The sequence below is a fragment of the Mastacembelus armatus genome, chromosome 16, assembly GCF_900324485.2.
Source record: "Mastacembelus armatus chromosome 16, fMasArm1.2, whole genome shotgun sequence".
Lineage (NCBI taxonomy): Eukaryota > Metazoa > Chordata > Actinopteri > Synbranchiformes > Mastacembelidae > Mastacembelus > Mastacembelus armatus.
In genome coordinates this window covers 22,842,432-22,863,280 of record NC_046648.1, presented here as the reverse complement: position 1 = coordinate 22,863,280, position 20,849 = coordinate 22,842,432, and the positions used below count along the sequence as shown (strand labels likewise).

Sequence of the window (20,849 nt, the reverse complement as noted above, 5' to 3'; positions counted from 1 at the left end):
CAAGTGTTTGATGTAATGGTCACGTTCCTTTTGGGGGATTGATATCATGTTGAAATTTTAGAGACAGGCTATACCACAGTGTTATGTTTGTACTCAGTAAGTGCAGTAATCACAGTATGACAATATTAGGTAATGCTAAGTAAAGTTTGGAGGAAACATTAAGCTGATATTAAAAGTTAAAGGTAAAAAATAGGAAACTGGTCATTTAAGAAAGTCTGTTGTGCATTTTTAATAATAAATTAAGGATCACTGCAAAGATTTGTTAGATTTGTTAGCTGACTGTCCCTCTGTATTCTCATTTAGCAGTTCTATCAGTAACTTATAACTGTTCCCCCACCTGCTTGTGTTTTCCCCCCATTTATAGTTTTGTTTTGAGCAGTGTCATCACTTAAACTAAGACTGAATAGTTTCACTGTGAGGACTGTTTGTGCCACTAAAGCTCATGTTACCAGCAGCAGACCGGAAGCAGCCTGAGCAACCAAACATCATAGAGCAGGAGCCAGACTTTTCCCTCTACAGAAGCTGTAGGTTTGGACGCGGTTTCATTTTGTCCGGTGACCTGTGCTTCACTTTCAGGTCACTGCAGGTCCGCGGTACGTTCAGCATCAGCGGGGAGAACCGACGCTTCAGCGCCTGTGGAGGAAAACACGCAAAGTTGACCTGACGAGAGCGAGGAGCGTGTGTGTGCGCGCACAGCGTGTATAAGGAGAAAGACAGGGTGTGTGTCTGTGTGTGTGAGTGTGTGTGCGTGCGCGCGCAGGTGGAATTTGCATGTGTAACTTTAAATGCATGATCAATTATTCTGGAGTTTATTTCTGCCTTTCTAACATTAAAATAATTCCACAGTCAAAACTTAAAAAAAAAACAAAGCCTAAGCGCGTGATCCTCCAGTGTTGCCACCGACTCGCCGTCTGTGATTGACTGCCAACAGTCTGACCCGCTGAAAGACATTGACAACCAATAGGAAGCGGAGTGCGGCTTGTTTCCATGGGAGGCCCCTGGAGGCGATGCCAAGCCGCTAGAAAGCAACACAGTGATCCGGGAGAAGTGCAGGCAGCAGCCGGGACTGTGGAGATCCTGCAGCCGCTCGGAAGCTCTCTGCACACGGAGACAAGCGGCGGCAGGGTCGCTAGGTAAGAACTCCTCTGTTTTCTTTCTTACTCTGCTTTATAAGTTTATTCTCTCGTGCGTAAAGCGCGTCGCAGCTCAGCGCGCTCGTCGTTTAGGCACGAAATTTGCAGATTGTCAACTTAACTTTCCAGCATCGCCGGAGGTGTTGTTGGTAATTTGTCTCAAAGCTGCACTAAGATGTTCCTGTACTGTGTCTTACCCAGTGAAACACACGTTACACTGCATTTCAAAGGAGAAACCAAGCTCTCATCACTTTGTGCCTTCTCTCCATGTCGCTTTGTGAAGGGGGCAGCCTGAAGACCGTTCGTCTTTAAAGCAACAGCGCTGCAGAATGGATGGATTTCATGACCAGCAAGTGCCTCATCATAACTCCAGAGTGAGTGATCAGTGAGTGCCAAAAGTTGCAACTGGATCAGATTAAGATGCATCATTCAAGGAGATGATTTAGCCTTTTATATATTTTTCACAGCACCTTTAATATCTCTTCTTCTTCTTCTTCTTCTTCTTCTTCTTCTTGTCTGTTTTCTCTCTAATGTCACTGTTCTGATCATATCTCTCGTCTCTGCTGCTGCCAACACTCAGTTCTCCCCCAGGAACCATTTGAGGTTCTTCTAATCATCATACATAAACATCCAAACGAGGCTCCCACTACTTTAACACAGTGTTACAGGTTAAGCACCAAGTTACAGCTTATTGCTGTGTGTCTGATAAGAGAGGCACAGGTCCTTTTGCATGTGTCAGGCTTCAGAAGTGTATGGAGCATTAATGAGCGGCTCAATGAGGCTCCTCTATTCGCTCTCTCAGCTGCACGTGTGCTGCAGCCAACAGGAGAATCGCTGCTCGCTGAGGAAAAGAGAAAATTGATTTGTCTCTTCTTGTGTTCTTGCAGAAGCTGCGAGAAAAGACAACGAGCTGTGAGAGGCCAGCGAATAACAGAAAGAGAAAATTCATTAATTCCGACCTGGCTCTGGACACTGAAGGTAGGCACAGGGCAGAGGGAGAAGTTAATTTCACGGCTCCTAAACATTTAGCAAAACTCAATTGGTTTGTGGCCACCTGCACTACTAACTACAGATTACAGCACAGCGGCCTGTGATGATTCTCACAAGCCTCTGTCAATGGTCAGACACACAAATTGACTTATTAGCTGCCCACATGCCCACTGAGCCCCCAATGGGTCCAGTGGCTCTGACAGCATCTCAGTCAGCCGTAATGAAGTCACTTGTTTCTGATACTTCTCCTGGGCTTTGAGTCTGTTTTGCAACCACCTTCAAGCCTTGTTCTCTGCTCTGGTTTCCCCTCCAGAGCTCTTCCAGGACCTCAGTCAGCTGCAGGAGACTTGGCTGGCAGAAGGTGAGTGTTTTAAATCTCAAGCAAAAAAGGAGGAGAGATGGGTAAAAATTGATAGGTTGTGGGGAGGGGGGGGGGGGTGGAGGCTGCCTGGAGTTACATGCCTAGCGTTGCAGTCCAATTAAAATCCTGTGTGGAAGAGGCACCTTGTGTGTCATGCATACATTAGAGACTGTGAGCGAGGGGTCTTGAGGGAGACCGAGGAGGCTCTACCCAGAGAGTGTCATCACAAATTACCAGGAGAAGGCTCTCCGACGCTCACTGTCTCTTCTGCTTTTGGCAGGAGCTAACGCACTGCACGCCAGCCGCCACCTCCACCTACACCAGAGCGCTCTGCTGTAGCCTACCAGCTCTCTCTCTCTCTCTCTCTCTCTCTCTCTCTCTCTCTCTCTCTCTCTCTCTCTCTCTCTCTCTCTCTCTCTCTCTCTCTCTCTCTCTCTGTCAGCTGCTCTCTCTCTCTCAGTGCTCTCTCCCAACACACCTCTCTATCTCCTGCAGCTGTACCATCACCTTGTCTTCTTCAATTTCATATCTTGGCGGCATAAAAAGGAATGGATCTATAATTTTTTTAAATCTCAAACTTCAGAAAAAAAGACTTGTACTCTCAAAGTGGCAGTTGATTTTTTTATTTTTTTATTTTTTATATATTATCAATTTCTTTGTGTTTTAATATATTTTTGTCTCTAATGGCAAGACTTGCTCACTGTGGTCTAACTGAGACGTGATGCTTCAGGATTTAAGTGCGAGTGTCCTCTTTCCACCGTGTCTGCAGCACCGAAGTTTTGGTTAGTGCTGAATATTGTTTATCTCTTTGGACTTTGCTGTGTTTTTGTGTGTGTGTGTGTGTGTGTGTGTGCGTGCGCGCATGTCGGACTTGGCTTGACTTGTATTTTCATCTCACTACTCTGCAACTTACTTTGAATACTGCATGTAACCTGAGGAGTTTCTGATTTGCTGTTGTCTAAAATCAGAAATCCAGACAGAAGTAGAGCAGTGCAGTAGTAAAGTGAATTTAACGAGTTGTTGCTTCGACATGAAGCTGAAAAGTTCAACAAATGATCAGTGTTGTTTTATAAATGTAGACCCAGCAACTGTGTGAAATTAAAGAGAAGTTTTTAGGCTTTTTTTTTTTTTTTTTTTTAAACAATTAACACCAGACTGCACCTTCCCTAGACTGCACGTGCCGTACTACATGTGCTACATGTGCTACATGTACAGTACAGTAAGAATAATTACTAAATATTACACGTGTTTTATTTAGAAAATCTTTTTTGTGATCAACTAAAAAATCTAATGTTTCTCTTCAATTTCTGTTATGGTTATAATTGTCCTGTCATTCAAATTTTGATAATTAGAAATTACGAGGACAGGCAGGAATTTACTGCAATAAGGCACAAATACTAACATTTTTTTTCAATTACAATTTGTAATTTTTTTATTTTTATTTTATTTATATGTAATTTTCCTGATGCAACATTGCAGGACTAAGATGCCAACATGTCCCTTAAAATATTTATTTTGACATATGTTATAAAGCCAAGTGCACAATATGACTGAATCAACTTTAAGATTTTATTTTTTTTTTTTTTTTTTTGCAATACATCCCCTGGAAAAGTGGCAAGAGAAATTTTAGTTCGCACCATTGACACAGGTGAAAAGGGCTCAGTCATTTCTAGTCCCATTTATTCTTTAACACATTTGAACATGCTGCAATCCAAAGCTTTTAAAAATGAAAAGTATGCTTTTGAAACAGATTTGAAATAGTTGAGCCGACCGTGAGCCGCAGTTACATTACGAGGCGGCACGGTGCACATCGCCACCGCAGGGCGTGTAAAAGAATAAGACACGATTTTAATATTTCAGTATCCAAAGTGAGAAAAGAGACGGCGGCGGCTGATAAGAGGTATTGCTGTTAAGGATTACAGTTCTGCCTGTCATGGATCAATGTGATGATGTACGCTTCAAGACTGTAGATTTAATGAATGACTTCCTGTCCATTAAGATGAAAAGGAATACCTTCCCATTTCTAAGATTTATTAGTTCAGGTAATTGGAGCAAGAGGAGGGATTATAAGAGACAGACTGAATTACCGACTCCCAAGACCGAGAGGTTGAAGGAGTTTGTCAGGTGACAGGCTTGTGTTTGACCCCCCCACAGACCCCAACTACCCTGTCCTCCTGCTCTCAGATTCTTGGCCTCATTTTAATAGTTTTTCTTGCTGTAAAAAAGTCATATTCTTTATAGTTGTGGTGATTTTTTTTTTTTTTTTTTTTTTTTTCTTAGCTAACGCACTGATTTCTCTGTGAAATAACCAGAGCTGAAAACATAATTTCTGTTTGAAAATCAGCGCAGGCAGGAAGCCCGTTCACAGAGCTGTGGCAGGTTTAGGAAACGCCTTCGATAGTCTCAGGCCTCATGTTTACAGCCTTTACAACTTCTGCTTTTCTGCCTGATTCAATTTTCCTTCTGCCCCTCTGTTTTTTTTCTTTGTGTGTTCTGTTTTGTGAATGGCGGCAGATTTCCAGCTCTGCCGTTCTCCCCAGGAGTTTGTTGCAGGGATCAGCTGGCTCATTCACAGACTGAGGCCAGTGACTCATCCGTCCTGTACTTCCTTTTGGACACAGACACGCTGCTGCCTTCGTTTTTTCCTCTCTCCTCTTTGTCCTTTTCCAGCTTAGGCTCTCTGAAGTGTCTGTTTGTGTTGGAGTCATGGACTGAGAGCTGATCCTAAATTTTCCCCTTGTTTCTCTGTTTTTCCTTCTGTTGGTTTGCCAGATCTGGCTGTTGTGGTTTTGACTACCTGAGGGAAAAAAGAATTAGAGGCAAAATGCTGAGGCTTGTAGAAGGTATAGCTATGGTCTACTGTCTGAAGACTTTCTCTTATCAGTTTTTGTTCAATATACAAGTCTGATGTTTATGTCATGGCCCTTTAAGAAAGCTTGGACTAACAGATCAACAGCAGTTTAACCAGGTGAAAAAGTGGTGACGCTACTAAACTACAGGAGGATCTGAAGTGAAATTATTTCTCCAGCTTTGTTGTTGCTGTTTTCCTCATCTGCTTTACGTTGTTGTGAAATATGGAGTAATTTCACCTCTCACTCTGTTGATTGTTTACTCTCCTCAATTCGCACCTTTGGTGGGAAGGAAACTCAGATCATGTCAAGAGTGACAAAAAAGGAAAATGTCTGCTTTTTATGGAGCTCTCTAGACATGTGGAGACATGTTACTGATACTGTGATAATGAGGATCCACCTCATTGTGTGTATAAATAGACGTGCTAATGGCACATTTAAATCTCCTTTTGCCTTTCGCCAGTGAGACCCAAACTTGAGGGACATGGAGAACTGTCACCGGGTGTAAATATGTGTGATGTAAATATATACATGCCTAATTTGCACCAGGCTGCGGACCAGGCTTCATTATTTTAGCATTAGCTTGAGTGCAGGGGCGTTTGAAGCGCAGGTGAAGCGTTGGAAGGTTTGGAACAGACCTAACTCGGTAGGTACAGGTGGATTCACCAGTAGGGAAGAAGCCAATTAGATACTGTTAACAATGGGTGTTTGGCTGCTGGCAAGGAGCGAGCGCCGAGGCTGCAGAGCAGTCAATGGACAAGGCGACCTCAGGAAGTGGAATTAAAGGGATGGACGGTCGCCGAAAGCAAAATTTCATGTCCCTCCCAGGCTGGCCTTTGTTGGAAAATATGCTCATTTTACAACTTCAAGGTTATTTTATGCAATGCGATTGTGCATTCTGTAATGTTCTCGTACTTCCTTGTAGCTCAAATTAAATTTTTTTCTATTATTGAATCAGAAAATTTTGATTTTATTACACCTAAATCTTTTTTTTTTTTTTCAGAAATAAAATAGATAAATATAAATAAATAAATATAAATAAAAATATATGTGTAATAATATGAGACGTAACAAGGTGCTAGATCAGAAAATAGGTTGTCGAGATTTTGCTTTATTAAATTTTAAGCAGCGGAAACCGTTCAAATAAAAAACAGTCCCATAACAACTGTGCACCACATGCTGAGGAAGACTGAGTCTGATTGAAAGCTCCAGAATGGGTACTAAATAGACCGTGTCTCAAGAGTTTGTCTTTCTTCATGTTTTTTTTTTTTTGTTTTTTTTTTTTCTGGAAATGATTCTTTCATTTGTGTAATAATAAACAAAACGCATGAGCCCAGTTTATAAAAACATACATGGTCAGCAAAGAGACAAACAACCACAGTTTCCCTGATTTCCTGTAAAACATATTTTTTACAGCTGTGTTCTTTTAGCAACAGCAGAGGCAAACAGTGCTGAGATAGGCTAACCTAATATCCCAGGAGGCTGTTTGCCAGAGGAGGGTATTGGGCTGTAGAGAGCTGTGATCAATGCTGCGTTGTCCATCAACATCAGAAACAATCACTCCCTTTCTTCTTCTCTGCTTGTGTCTTTAGCTCAAGTTCCCGACAATGACGAGCAGTTTGTTCCAGACTTCCAGACTGAAAACTGTGAGTAAGAGACCACGTCTCTTTTCTGTCTCTGTGTGTGTTTGTGCTTGTGTTTTTATGTATCTGTGGTGTTTCTTTTTTCACCCAGTCTCAGTTGTTTGTACTTGGGGAGAGTGCATGTGTCAGTGTGTTTTTCTCTCAGTATCCTCACCTTTGCTCACACAAGTGTTGTCTGGAGTGCTGCAGCAGGCTTGCAGGTCTGCAGACAGGTGCATGGCCGGGTGGGGGTTTATCTCGCTATCTGTCTTCCCTCTGTTGCTCATGTACCTCTCACCACCACTGAGATATTATTGCACTGTGACTTATTTGCATAAGGAAACATCAAAATATTGTGTCTGTTGTTTTTAGGGGTTGAAGTGATATTTTTAACTCCAAGTAGGCCAGACTGCTCTCAATTGACAGCTGTTTTGAATTTTTTAAAATAAAATCTTACCAAAAATACTCCTCCACAACCTTTCCTCAAAGTGCTTTATGTACAAACCATCCAGTGTGGTGAGAATTTCTAAATCAGGCAGTGTAATATTAGTGTTCAGCTGGAGGCTTGTTGGCCTTCTTGCACTTTGCCCTGTGTGTCTGTTTGTCCTGCTAAAATCATTTTGTCATGTGAGTAAAACCTGATTTAAAAAAACATCCTGTTCTCTGACACGAGCTGATTCTGTGATTGCAGTAAAGTAGATGAGGTAGCTAGTCAGACTTTACCTGGTTGTGCATGGTGGTTGCACACAGTGACTGGTTACTTGGCACCAGGCACTTCTGGAGGAAGTAGTGCCAAGGTTTAGACAGAAATGGAGTGAGTGGAGCTCAGTAGGACCCGGAGCGAGCACATGTCTTTCAAATGAGCCAAAACACCCATGAAACTGTGAGAAAAGACACAGAACTGTGCGACCACACCCCGCGTCTTCCCTGTGTCCTCAACACCCTTTAGCTTGGAAACAAAGTTGAGCGAAATGTAGAAGTGCAGATTCTTAGCTGCAACAAAGGAGCCATGTCCCTGAGACTAGACTGTCACCCTGTAGTGGTCACAGATACTGTTCTGATGGAATTAAGTGAGGATGGATGTGGCGTCTAGTGCGATCACAGACCCTTCAGCCTGTTTTAGTTGTAGATGATAAACCGAGGTTCAGAGTGTTTTCCCACTTGGCATGTTAAAACATATTAAGCTGCAGTTGTATGGGTTTACAAAAACAATTAAACCTCATCCTCACTTAAATTTTTTGAAATATTTTACCCCACTCAGGTCTTCCCATTAATCTGACTTTATTTTTTTATATCAGGATGCACTAAATCAATGGACGCAGCAGTTGCATGGCAGTCTGTCTCTGTGAACACTTGTCTATGGGTGTGAATAACTGGCCCTGAAATCCAAGATGGCGGCACGTTGCGGTGTACAGTAAAGAAGCAGAGGTCACCCAGACTGTCCCATTGTCCTTCAGAGGTAGCCAGGGTGGGTGGCCACGGTGGCAGGAGACTGCTGACCATCTGAATTGTCCTGTTGGCAAACCTGCAGCAGACTGCAGAGGCACTAACAGATGGTGGGAGGGTGAGGGCACCATGGTTGGGCGCTTGAGCAGGCATCCCAGCCGGCAGCTCTCCCATATGGGTTTCACCAAGTCAAGAGATGGAGGGGCGGACAGACAGACATGAAGATGGAGGGAGATATAGGTGGAAGCTGCACCTAAAGATAAGAGCAGGAGAAGAAGACAGTGAGTAAAGTAGAAACTAATTCCATGTAGTAAATGTCAAAGCAGCTTTGAAGTGTAAGTTATAAATATGGTAATAATCTAATAATGTCAGCGAATCTCATGAAAAGAGTAAAACCGACAATAAATTGATCCTTTTTAAAAAATAAAAAATAAAAAAAAAAATTGCCTGTGCAGCCCGTTCCTCTGCCAGAGCTCCAAAAAGTAAAACATTTCGCATCTGTGCATTTTTGCAATGTACATGGATGATTTTATTATTTTTTTAATCAATCTCACACACACCATCCTGACGAATTAGTTCATTTGCAGCTGAAATGATTAAATTGTTTGTGCAGCCCTTGTTAAATACAGCCCAGCACTGTAGTTGAGTCAGTCCTAAATGCATCATTTACTCCTGAGTACTGTTTGCTGAAAACTACAGTGCATTGGCTGTTTTTGGCTACTGCATAGACTTATAAAATATTTCAATGATTTATTTGTGAACTACTGTACTTTATTGATTTAATGTGCTGGGACTATATTGTCAGAGTGTATTGAGAGATGGTCCAAAGCATTGTTGGTTTTTATATTTTCATGGGATTTGTTGAATATCATAAAACAGCCGTTATTAGTTGAAGTAATTCAGCAGTTTTTCCTATACACCGTCTACACTGAAACCTTGGCAGTCACAATATCTGCATCAAATTTCATTTGAACCAAATGTAAACTCTAATTGTTGACAAACAGTGTCCTAGTTTATTAGCCCGTAACTCATTTGTGTTGATCGTTTGCTCGTCTGTGCTAACTAGTCCGTAGCAACAGCAAAAGACGCAGCTATTGCAGCAATAATCCGATTTTATTTTAGTAAAACATTTTAAGAGCAGTAATTATTTTGTAGTTTAACAACAGCAGGGCTTTAACACTGATGTATGGTTCGGTATTCTTTTCATTTGACAACACGGATGAGACAAAAGGTGGAGGAGAAGGCAGAGAGGGTGCGAAAGAAAGGAACGTGTTGAGGAGTGTTGTTGATACAAAGGCGGTATATGAAAGGCAGATTCCCTTAAGTGTAATTTTATATTTTCATGGCCTTTAGATTTATCACCTTTCCAGAGGCAGTGGCAGTTTCCCTCAATGTCGACTTCACACTCTCCATCCGTGTAGCACAGAAGCAGCATGTGAGCGGCCTCGAAGCAAAAGTGTCCTCGGGCTGCAGGAGGAGAAAGAGAATTTTCTTTGTCTCAAACTCCAACACAGATGCTTACCATTAGCATAACTTAGCAGGGAACGAACGAGTAGAGGAGGTGTAAAATGAGGCCACACGTTACCAGCAGATCTGAGCCTCCATCATTTAACAGCAAAGGCGAGCACCTACAGTAGGTGAAAATGGAAGAGAAGGTTTCTCGCTGTTGCCAAAAGACCTGTATTTTTTATGAATGGACTAGAGAAATATCTGCCAAACATAGGCTCCGTTTCTGCCAAAACACACAATTTGTACCTGAGAGTACACAATGTTTGGGGCCAAGGTTTGTTTGACAGTGTACTAAAGGGATTGGCAGGGAAATTACAGGTAAAATTACATGATTAGAACCAAGATTTGTAGTGAAAATAAATCGGTCTTTGCTTACATATATTTTAAAGCAAAGACGTCTAATGAATCTGTGCAGCGAAGAAATTTACAGAATATTTGAGTTAATGGCACAGAAGAAAAACATTTGCATTCAAAATAGAGGCAGTAATTGTTGTAAGTGCTTCTTCTTTTAAACACCCTACCATCTCAGTTAATCAATATGTAGATAATGAGAGCAATCAAGCAGTGATGGGCATGACATTCTGGACTAAAAAGGAAGTCTCTGTTTTAGTCAGAGGCAATGCCCTTGCTATTGATTTGTGTACCTTGGCACCCTACTGATGAAATCTATTGTGACATTTCCATTTCTAATTTAAGGCCCTGTGCTGCAAGCACATGTGACGCTATTGTTAATAGCCGATGTGACACTAGCAGCTACACACAGGGTTTTCTCCATGTTGCTCATGTATTTTATTTAATTGAATGACAGAAACTTCTGTGTTCAGTGAACAGAAGAAATATAACCATCAGGTCAGAGCAGAAGTCAGGACAGTGATGGTTTTACCGGACTCAGGAAAACTCATTCCTGCATGTTTATTGTAGCTGGTTTTTAAAATGACGCTGATTGTGATCTCGACAGGCAGGACTAAGGTATTGTTTTGACTCCGTAAGCCCTTAGCGAGACCCTTCCATGCCAGCGTCGTCAAAGGTCTCCCTGCAGGAAGTGTCTCTTTGACCTCCAATCGATGACCCGGAAAGGTCAGGCCCCCAGCGAGGGCTGCAAACAACCCCTGAGCTTTGTCATGCAGGGCCGCGTGGCCCGTCCCCCAGGGGCTCGGCTGTGCATCAGATGGGGTGTTGGCAGATCGACCCCTGCTCATACGGCAGCTGTCAGTGAGAAAACTCCCTGAAACATCCTCCTCTCTCACCGCCTTGTAGCCTCGGAGACCTTCATGGCTGTGGGTCTGTTTTACAGAAAAATATTCCCAAGCCACAGAACTGGTCTTGGGGCCATCAAATGTCTAAACTTAGTTGGACAAGGAGTTGATGGATTTCCTTTCTCCCTTCATAGTTTTTACCACCAGGAGCAGGTTGCTTTCATTCTGAAGGTTTTAGTGAAAGTTGAGTCAAACACCCCCCCCCCCCCCCCCTTTGACCGCGACTGGCCCCCTCCCATGGTAGATAGAGCTCAGTGGGGCGGTCTCAGTGCTGCTTTGTGTGCAGTCACAGTGAGACAGCGATTGGCCAGTCAACCTGGGCCTGACTTCATTCTGACTGACTGGGTCTTTGTCAGAAGCGCAGCCAATTGGATTAGCGTTGATCATGACTCGAGATGATGGGATGTTAATCAGGACTGATCAGGCACTTAACAGCCTCTCAGATGCACTGGGCTCACCGTGGGGCCACAGGTAGGCAGCCCCCCTTCAGATCAATAAACCCTGTTTCTGTCGTCTGGAACGTATTGACAGCCAACTGAAAGCAGATAAAGCATTTATAGGAGCTCGCTGCACACCCAGTTTTATGATTGTCATATTTCACTACCAGAGTCCCCGTCAGGGAAAAGGCTGAACAAATGAAATTCATAGGAAGTTGTTTGTGTCATGATGATCTGAGATGTCAAATCCTTCTGATGGCTTTTCTGTCATGACCTCTCTTAATCAGTGATTACCTGGCTCAGATTCATTGAGTTATACACACTGGTATCTGTACCTGCTGCCCAGTGTAGTGCACAGAAAAAGGATTTCAGTGATTTATCTCACATGTAAAACCTGTTCTAATTTCCTAACAGGGTTTATTTTTATTTTTTTTACCTTTTTAATCTTTTGGTGAATGATTTTGAGGGAATGTAAATAAATGTGTACAGAGTTGGTGGCTCAACCTGCCATAATAAGCCTCTAATGAATGTGCATTTAAACAGTTTCTTCTGCCAAGTGTTTGTATAAATGCTGTTCTTTGGGCTTTTTCATCCTCCTAAAAATAACATTCTACTATGAACGTGCCAAAATCTGAGCAGGAGGGAGGTGGGTCATTGTCACTCAGTATCTAAATGAGTTGTTCTCCTTCTTTCTTCCTTCCTCACTGCAGTGGCTTTCCACGGACTGCAGCTGAAGATCAAGAGGGAGCTGCACAGCCCGTGTTCAGAGCTGAGCTCCAACTGTAGTCAGGAACGGCCCTTCAAGCTCCAGTATGGAGAGAAGTGCCCGTACAACATCAGGTGGGCACCAAACGACGCCAGCTGAGCACTAAATTTCTGAGAAGATGAACTGAAATATGTCTCTGCATGACACCTCTTACACAGCTGTAAAGAGTAGAAAATGGTAGTTATAAGAACAGCTATTTGTGTTTGGCTCCATATTGTTCTTTTATTCAGCAGCTGCAGTGCAAGTACAGTAAAGTGCTTTACTGTAAAATGGTGAAACAATAATTCAATAATAACAAAATAAATGAGTGGAAGACTCATATTTTATACTTGATGCTTTGGCCAAGCGTGAATTTATTTTAGCCATTTTGAATGATGAATCTTAAATGTTCTTTGTTTTCACCCGTTATAAAGAATTTCCCATTAGTTTGGTTCTGTGTTTTATTAGGTATATATTTAAATTTAACCTGAAAATGACTTTGCAGAAACTTGCTGAGCAGGTTGTCAAATTAGATGAAACAAGGTGCAGGGATCAGAGTAAATCCAAAGCACCTTGATGTTAAGTGCATTCACATTGAGTTTTTTCCCCTTCTAATGAAAGTTAAGGGGTCTGTGCTTACTCACATTTAGGCTTGAATAGATTAGATTTTTTAATACATGAAATTCATTTTACCTGCATGTTAATGAGCCTGTATGCAGATTTGTCCTGCAAGTGTGTTTTATAGGTGATGAATCATACGTGTGATGCATTTGCTCACCTGGTGGCATCTGCTCAGACGCATGTACGAGACAAAAAAAGACATTTGGCAGTCATTTCTTTACATCAGAATCTCCAAGGTCTTTGCCAAGAGGTGTGTCACTCCTTAATATATCCACTGAAGGAGGCCAACATGCATCTGATTAAAGCAATGATCCTGTGTAAGGATGAGCAAAGACAGTTGGAGTATTTATTTTAATTCCCTTTTTAAAAAAAAAAAAAAACTACAAATTTGATACGATACAGAGCACAAAAACAACATTCACATTCATTTAACTTTGTTGAAATTAGCTTTAACATGTCTTTTGTTTGTGTATTTGCAAATTCACTGGCACGGTGCGCTAATATAACGGAAGGACACATTAAGGAAAATTATAAAATAAGATGCAAAGTGTTAATGTTTTTTTTGAAAATCAGTTTCTTTGGCTCTTCTCTCTTCGCCTTAGTGCCTATGAGCAGAAGCAGCCTGCAGGAATGAAGCCCTCCAGTCCAGTGACGCCCCCCTGTAGCACCCCCGTGTCCCCGCTCCATCATGCATCGCCAACGGCGGCTCCAACCCCTAAACCAGACAGGACCTACGCCCACATACCACCCTCCCAGCCACTCCCAGACAACGCCTACACTATGGACCACAGGTACTGTGGCCTGCAGCCTTTTACATTTACATCACATTTTCATCTGGTGGTTTTCCTCAGAGCGGGTTATAATGAGGTCACAGTAGACTTTTAGATGCACCAGAACCTCATTAGTTGGACTGAACCCTCAGTGGGCAGTGTAAAAAACTCCAGCAGTTAGTTAGTAGTGTGTTATCTAACTGCTAAAAGACATAACTAATCAAACTATATGGCAATGAATTTATACAGAATCAATGATCTTAGAACAGTTGAACCTTTTTTAGTTTTGGTCAAAGAGCAGGGCATTTGAAGATGTCGGGGAATCGTAGCAGGTATTTTCTGATATTTTACAGACTAAAAGATGAATCAGTTAATTGAGAAAATGAGTTGCAGGTTTATTATGTCTTCAGCTGTTGGAGTCTGATATCATAATGTCAGGAAACACAATGTATTACTCTCATATCCAAACAGGTCTGAACTAAACATGGTGAAGTTTCTGGCACCGTCTGTGTCTCAGTATGATTTTTTTTTTTTTCCTGCTTCTTCCTCAGATTTCGACGTCAGCTCTCAGAGCCGTGTCACTCGTTCCCCTCCCCACAGTCGATGGCTCGGGACGGCCGGCCCATCTACCACAGGCAGATGTCAGAGCCCAACATCCCCTTCCCTCCTCAAGGCTTCAAGCAGGAGTACCCCGACCCCCTGTTCGAACACCCGGCCATGATGGGGGCGCCGCTACCCCACACGTACCCCACCACCATGATGATCAAACAGGAGCCAAGGGACTTCACGTACGACTCAGGTGAGAGATTTTAAGAATCACTGATAAGAGAAATCGAAAGTAGCTGTTTTTGCTGCCAGAGTGTTATCATTTCAGGAATGGGAGAAGACAATGGGGGGGGGTGGAGTTTATTGAGTTTGCCCATTATTAGGGCAGGGGATCTGGCTGGAATGGGTGTCTGCACTGGTCGCCATTTCCTGTGGTGCTCTAATAGAAAAGAGGAGGGGGGCTATGCCTGGTCACAATCCAAAATCCGCCCTCCCACGCTTTAGTTTTAGAGAGTAAAGGGAGCTAATCATCAGCTCCGGGCCTCTGCGGAGGCTGAGGCTGCATCAGGACATGAATGAACATACGCCGGACTTTGGGGTTCATTCACAAGACACACAGAGAGGACCCAGGAGAGGCAGAGCTGGAGCAGCGTGTGTGTCGCCAGTCAAGGAGAAAAGTAACTTCCTACAGAAACACTGCGTGCCTCTGTGACAGTCTTTCCTCTCTTTGTTCCAGTAGACAGTCTTGTTTTCCTAACAACAGCATGGCAGTTTTAGTCATGGAAAAGCCAGCAAACTGTAATTCTTGGTGTTTTTCTCACTTTCTAGTGGCAAGTTTTACTTTGCCATTGATGTGTTCACTGAGTTCCACAAAGCTGCAAATACCAATTAACACCACTGGATAATTTCAGAAAATAGCTGTTTCTGTGCAAAAACATCCTATTTCTTGACTAACTCTATCGCTCTCTGCTGCTACCAGATTGTAGCCCATTAGCAGCAAAGTTAGGACTAACAAACATATTCGTTTGATTTCCTTTTTTTCCCCAAGAACTAAGAAGAAAAATAAGAGAAATGTATTAACTTCACACATTAAAGAATCTGTAGCCAGTGAATCATTTGCATTTTGGCTCATCACTAATCATTAATCAATGATTAGTATTTTCATTGATTAATTGACATTTAGCTGTTTTAATAATAATAATAATACATATAACTAATAATGAACGCTGCAGTAAAGTGCAGCTCTTTGTTGATCTTCATGACCCAAATCAATAGCAGCAACATAAAGAGCAGAATATGTTAAACAGATTGTACATGTAGCGAGAGAGGATGAGTTTTGCTTCAGAGCTGATGAACTCAGGTCTTTTCAGTGTGACCAATACTATATTGTGTTGTGTGTCCAAGATGGAGCATCAGACTGAATTTATTAGTCGTCACAATGGAGCATGTTGACTGGAGCAGGCCTGTTGGGAAGGATGGGAGGGGAGCTGGTAATTTCATTAGCAGCAATTTCCTCTACAAGCCCATTACTTTGATGAAGTTCAGAGAAATGTTTATGAGCCTAAATGAAGGGCCTCAGTCTGTTTATTGAACATTCACTTTGAAACCTGTTCGGCCGTTTTTGATCACAAGCCACGTCTGTGTTGTGGCAAATACAGTAAATAGACAAATCAGCCCTGACAAAGCAAAACCAGTGAATACAGGCATCTGTGCACGAGTCCAAGTAATGTTTGGAGAATCATGTGATATTTTAGATCTGCAGTTTAATCGATTACAAAGTCCAAAATCTTTTTTTTTTTTTAGTTTACAGTCACTGTTTTAGCAACAGAAAAAGTGAATGCAGGTAATAAATCAAATTAATAAATGTTAAATTACTTTAATTAAGTCTTTGAGAATTTAACACATAACAAAATGAACTCACTGATTTTAAAAAAAAATCACCAATATTTTGCACATTTTCTTTTAAATGAAAATTATTTGTCTTCAATATTAAATACGTGACTATATAAGCAAAATTCACATTTGAAAAAACGTCTTATGTCTTATTCATTAAGACTCTGATGCTGTAAAACTCTGTAATACTGTGTGTGTGTTTGTGTGTGTGTGTCTGTGCTGGTGTGTTAGTGACAGAAGACGAGCAACAGCAATAAACCCACAACTTTCATGGTTCGACTGAACCGTAAACAAAAAAATACATTGGAAATTTGGCAGAAACTATGATGTTCATGTGGGACGCAGGACGCTGAAAAATATAGTTTCTGTGCCTTGAATGAAAAACGACATGTGTTTAGTTAACACGCTGCAGTTCTGCAGTATCCAGTGAAGACGTCACAGAAACCAACACCTTCAGGTTCATTTAGTTTTGAGCGTCATCTTGAGCCCTCACGTGATGAAAAAAACTTACATGGTGTCAGCTTGTTTTTCACACGGGCATCGTGTTTTATTCTGTGGTAAATCCTCCTCTGAGCGCCGACGCTCGGAGCGTGTATTAGCGCTGTGATACAGAGAGCTCGCCTGTGGCTGGGAGCCATCGCGACGCCGGTGCTGGAGGGCCTGTTCTTCAATCAGAGCCAGTGGTGCATTGAGTGAACAGGCTTTGACTGCTCTCCGATAACTGAGATAGTGTTCTTAATGCTGCCTTCGGGCCCTTTAACACCCACTCTCCCATTCTTGCCTGGCTTTCAGCAGAAGTGCCTAGCTGCCATTCTGTCTACTTACGGCAAGACGGCTATCTGGCTCACACTAACAGGACTGAAGGTACAAACAAATGGCACGAGTGAATGTTGTGATGGTGCACATTGGGTTTTGGCTGAATATTACAGCAAACCCTCTTTTTTTATCTTGTTTTGCAGGTTGTATGTTTGATAAAGTGGCGAGGCATTTTTACGACGACACCTGCGTGGTGCCTGAGAAGGTCGAAGGTGAGTCCTCCCTAGGAGCACGCAGTACTTTTGAATGCTAAACAGAAAATTATCTAACGTGCGGTTTTGTTAAAGCAGCATGTCATAATGGATGTTGTGCGTCCTACAGGTGACATCAAGCAGGAGTCGGGCCTGTACCGAGAGGGCCCGTCGTACCAGCGCAGAGGCTCGCTGCAGCTCTGGCAGTTCCTGGTGGCTCTGCTGGACGACCCGTCCAACTCCCACTTCATCGCCTGGACCGGCCGTGGCATGGAGTTCAAACTTATTGAGCCCGAGGAGGTGAGAGGCTCTCAGAAACGCTGTTACATATTTTAACATGAAGTTTGAAATTTTATTGTTTATATTTAGTAAACTTACCAACTGGTGTTTGCTTATCAAATGTGAAGAGTTTTCCTGAGTTTCACAACATAAGAACAGGCAAAACGTCAGTATTTGAAGAGCAATGATGAATATTCTGTGTTCCTGAAGTGGTCAGGCCAGGTCTGGTTTTGTCATAAACGGTTTTTTTATTATCTCCAACCGCGTCTGGCCTCATTGCGATCCTTGGCTAAATATTTTACAAGACATATTCCCAAAAATATAACCGATGTTGATGGTTGAGCTATTTGAAATGGAAACAGAGGCTCAGTCTGTGTGCGCCCACATCACACACAGTGGGGCTCAGTCACTGTTGCTCACAGCTGGAGGATGGAGGAGGCTGCAGGGTGCAGGCAGGGGGTGGGGCTGTAGAAAGTAGCAGCCAGAGGGATACCTGGCAGTGGTCCACACAGCCCAACAGCGTCTGGAGGCATGGGCCAGCTGCAGCTAACAGGGGGGTCCATTCAATCCATCAGGTGACCAAACACTCACTTTGGGTCATTGCAGACAAACATTAGCTAGCTGCTTCTGCCTTTTCAGTGTGCAGGTGGAACAAGTCAGTGACTCTGAGGACAAAAACACAGCAGATCCACTGATGCTTTTTGTCGGTTTTAAAGAAAGGATTTTCGAAAGAGAGAAAGGGAAGAGAGGGAAAATGAGAAGAGCAGAGGGAGAAGCTGAAGTGAGCGCTGTGGGGCTGTGGGTTTGGACTGCAACGCCGGGTGGTGGGTGGTCTGGTAGACAGGTGCTGTAACATCTGCTGCCTCCTCCGCTGGGTGTGTGACAAGCTCCTAATGAACACATCTCTGGTCAGGTCTGCTCAGGCTGGACACACTCTAATTACCGTTATTAGGAAAATATGGATTCATAAGTTTGTTTAACATATGATGTGCCACAACATTTCTGTCAGGAAATCAGGTCGACTGTGTGCGTGTTTGTTTGAAACGCTCTGGCATCCTGCTCATCATTTGTGTTTACCGTCTTTGTGTTGTTTGTCTGTGTGACAAAGGTGGCACGTCGGTGGGGGATACAGAAGAATCGACCAGCAATGAATTACGACAAGCTCAGCCGATCATTGCGGTACTACTACGAGAAGGGAATCATGCAAAAGGTGAGAAACGCTTCAAATACGGAAAATATATAACGGTCATATATAACACAATAATATATAAGAACCATTTTAATGAAAGTGCTGAGGTTGTATACTTGCTTATATAGCTTGATTGATACTGCGTGTGTTAAAGGAGGAGCATGTGCTCAAACTCACAGGAAGGTGATTTAAGGAGGGGGACAAGCTTAATATTGGTAAAGCTTGTGAAGAACAAGGGAGAATGAAATTTTATTCATAGTTGCTTTGTCATTTAAAAAAAAAAAATGTCACTGCTCTGTCAGTAGGAGCAGTCAGTGATTAGAGAAAACTTAAGTGTTAACTGGATCTTAATCAAAATGTTATTCTTAAGATGTTTCACCACCACGTTTAGTTGTAATCTCTTCCAGCTGTGAGTAGCTCCTCTACTTCTTTTGTGCAGTCAATCCGTCAATCAAACTTTATTTGTATAACACCATTCACACAAGTTACTGCACTTGCATGTGCTCTACAGATGACTGACAAGTTGATAATAAGACGGTACAGATGTAAACAGTAAAACAATTTAATGCGCATGAGAAATAAAAATGTGCAGATCACACACTCAGAACTAAGAAGTTCCTTTGCCCCTTTGTTTAGGCCCGTTTTCAGTGTCGATGTGGTGCACAGCTCATCTCGCCGATCGAGTTAAACCTTAATGGGTTTGGTTAGGAACCTGCAGTTAGTTAGCAATAGTTAGCAATGAAGCAGACCTCAGTGATAGGACGTCATTAAATACAAATGATATCAAAGCTGCACAAGGAGATGATGTCTGCCTCTGAGAAATGTTGGTGTCCAACAAGCTTAAAACACACAGCACAAGTCGCCTTTAGTGCATCAGTCGCTCATCAAACATGTTTGGCTGCGTCGTCTTCGTCGGGCTGGTGTCTGTGACGGACTAGACTCAGATTTTACTTGATGTGAAACTGACTCTGACGTTAGTGACATTTCTAACATTAAGAGATGGAAGTTTTGTAAAATGAAGGTTAAATCACATTTGAAACGTTGTATTTACTAGAGAATATTCTTACGATGACAATGTGAAAATGTTTTGCATTGTAAATTTCTGTGTTGCAAAGAAGTTTTTTTTTTTGTTTTTTTTTTACGTTTTTTAAGAAAAGGACGATGATGTTTTGTTCTTCACGTGGTATCTACAGTGATGGCCTGCACCTTACAATGTTAGAAACCGACGTCTCCCACTCATTTATTTCCTCGCCTCTCTCCACCTTCAGGTGGCTGGTGAGAGATATGTCTACAAATTTGTGTGCGACCCTGAGGCCTTGTTCTCCATGGCGTTTCCTGACAATCAGCGGCCTGTACTGAAGACGGACATGGAGCGGCAGATCAATGAGGAGGACACGGTGCCGCTGTCACACTTTGATGAAAACATGGCCTATGTACAGGAGGGGCCCTACTGCCAGCCGCACCCCTACAGCGAGGGCTACGTTTATTAACGTCAGCCCCACATCCACACACACTCAAAAACACACACCTCCACTCTACCCTCCATCCCTGGCTCCTCCTAGGTCTGACTGTCGTGTCTTCTAATTCACAGATGCTCCGGGATTCAGACTGAACACACATGTGCAGCAGAGCTTCCCCTTGCTCTCTGTGTCTCACCTGAACACACACACACACACACACACACACACACACATCCTCTTTTTGCTCCTGTTTTTTCTGACGTCCAAGCCGCACAGCAGGATAAAGAGTGCACTTTATGGACAGGAACAGCGTGGCGTCTACCTGCCAGGGGCTCGCTATGTGGCTTTTTACCGCTGTTTATGTTTGTACATTAGTGTAAGAATTTTGATTATTTTGTGTTTGTCCTTTATTTTTATGATTTCAAGCATGTGGCGCCCCGGTGAGACGGGACTCGATGGTTAATTCATGGTCACCCAAGGACTGAATCTTTGATTTCCCACAAAAGTGTCACCACACATGCAACAAATCGAAGGAGCATCACTTTCGTTCATTTGCCCTTTAGTTTGTCCTCAAACAGCCATAATGTACTTTCAATACTGGCGATGTATTGTACCGATACTTTTATGGTGAAGTGACATGATTATAGACTTTAAAAAGTGATGTGATTATAAAAGAGACATTTAGCTACCACCAGTGACAGCTGCCTCACCACCAGTTTGAACACAGCACCTGTCT

The 20,849-nt window shown here is 42.6% G+C and overlaps 1 protein-coding gene across 3 annotated transcripts; it reads left to right on the top strand.

The window, feature by feature from the left end:
- Window positions 1-1,017: 1,017 nt before the first annotated feature.
- Window positions 1,018-20,393, top strand: etv1 (ETS variant transcription factor 1). 3 transcript variants are annotated; one of them, XM_026317220.1, is made up of 13 exons: window positions 1,018-1,133; window positions 1,417-1,507; window positions 2,021-2,111; window positions 2,437-2,484; window positions 6,926-6,979; window positions 12,314-12,443; window positions 13,572-13,760; window positions 14,291-14,538; window positions 16,971-17,042; window positions 17,138-17,206; window positions 17,316-17,485; window positions 18,573-18,674; window positions 19,922-20,393. In XM_026317220.1, the coding sequence occupies exons 2-13, from the start codon at window positions 1,463-1,465 to the stop codon at window positions 20,141-20,143; spliced, it is 1,440 nt and encodes a 479-aa protein (XP_026173005.1). In that variant the 5' UTR covers window positions 1,018-1,133; window positions 1,417-1,462; the 3' UTR covers window positions 20,144-20,393. The 3 variants fall into 3 exon arrangements, with proteins under 3 accessions (XP_026173005.1, XP_026173003.1, XP_026173002.1); XM_026317218.1 differs by lacking the exons at window positions 1,018-1,133; window positions 1,417-1,507; window positions 2,021-2,111; window positions 2,437-2,484; window positions 6,926-6,979 and adding an exon at window positions 8,627-8,682 and having other exon boundaries at window positions 16,974-17,042; XM_026317217.1 differs by lacking the exons at window positions 1,018-1,133; window positions 1,417-1,507; window positions 2,021-2,111; window positions 2,437-2,484; window positions 6,926-6,979 and adding an exon at window positions 8,627-8,682.
- The last annotated feature ends 456 nt before the right edge of the window (window positions 20,394-20,849 follow it).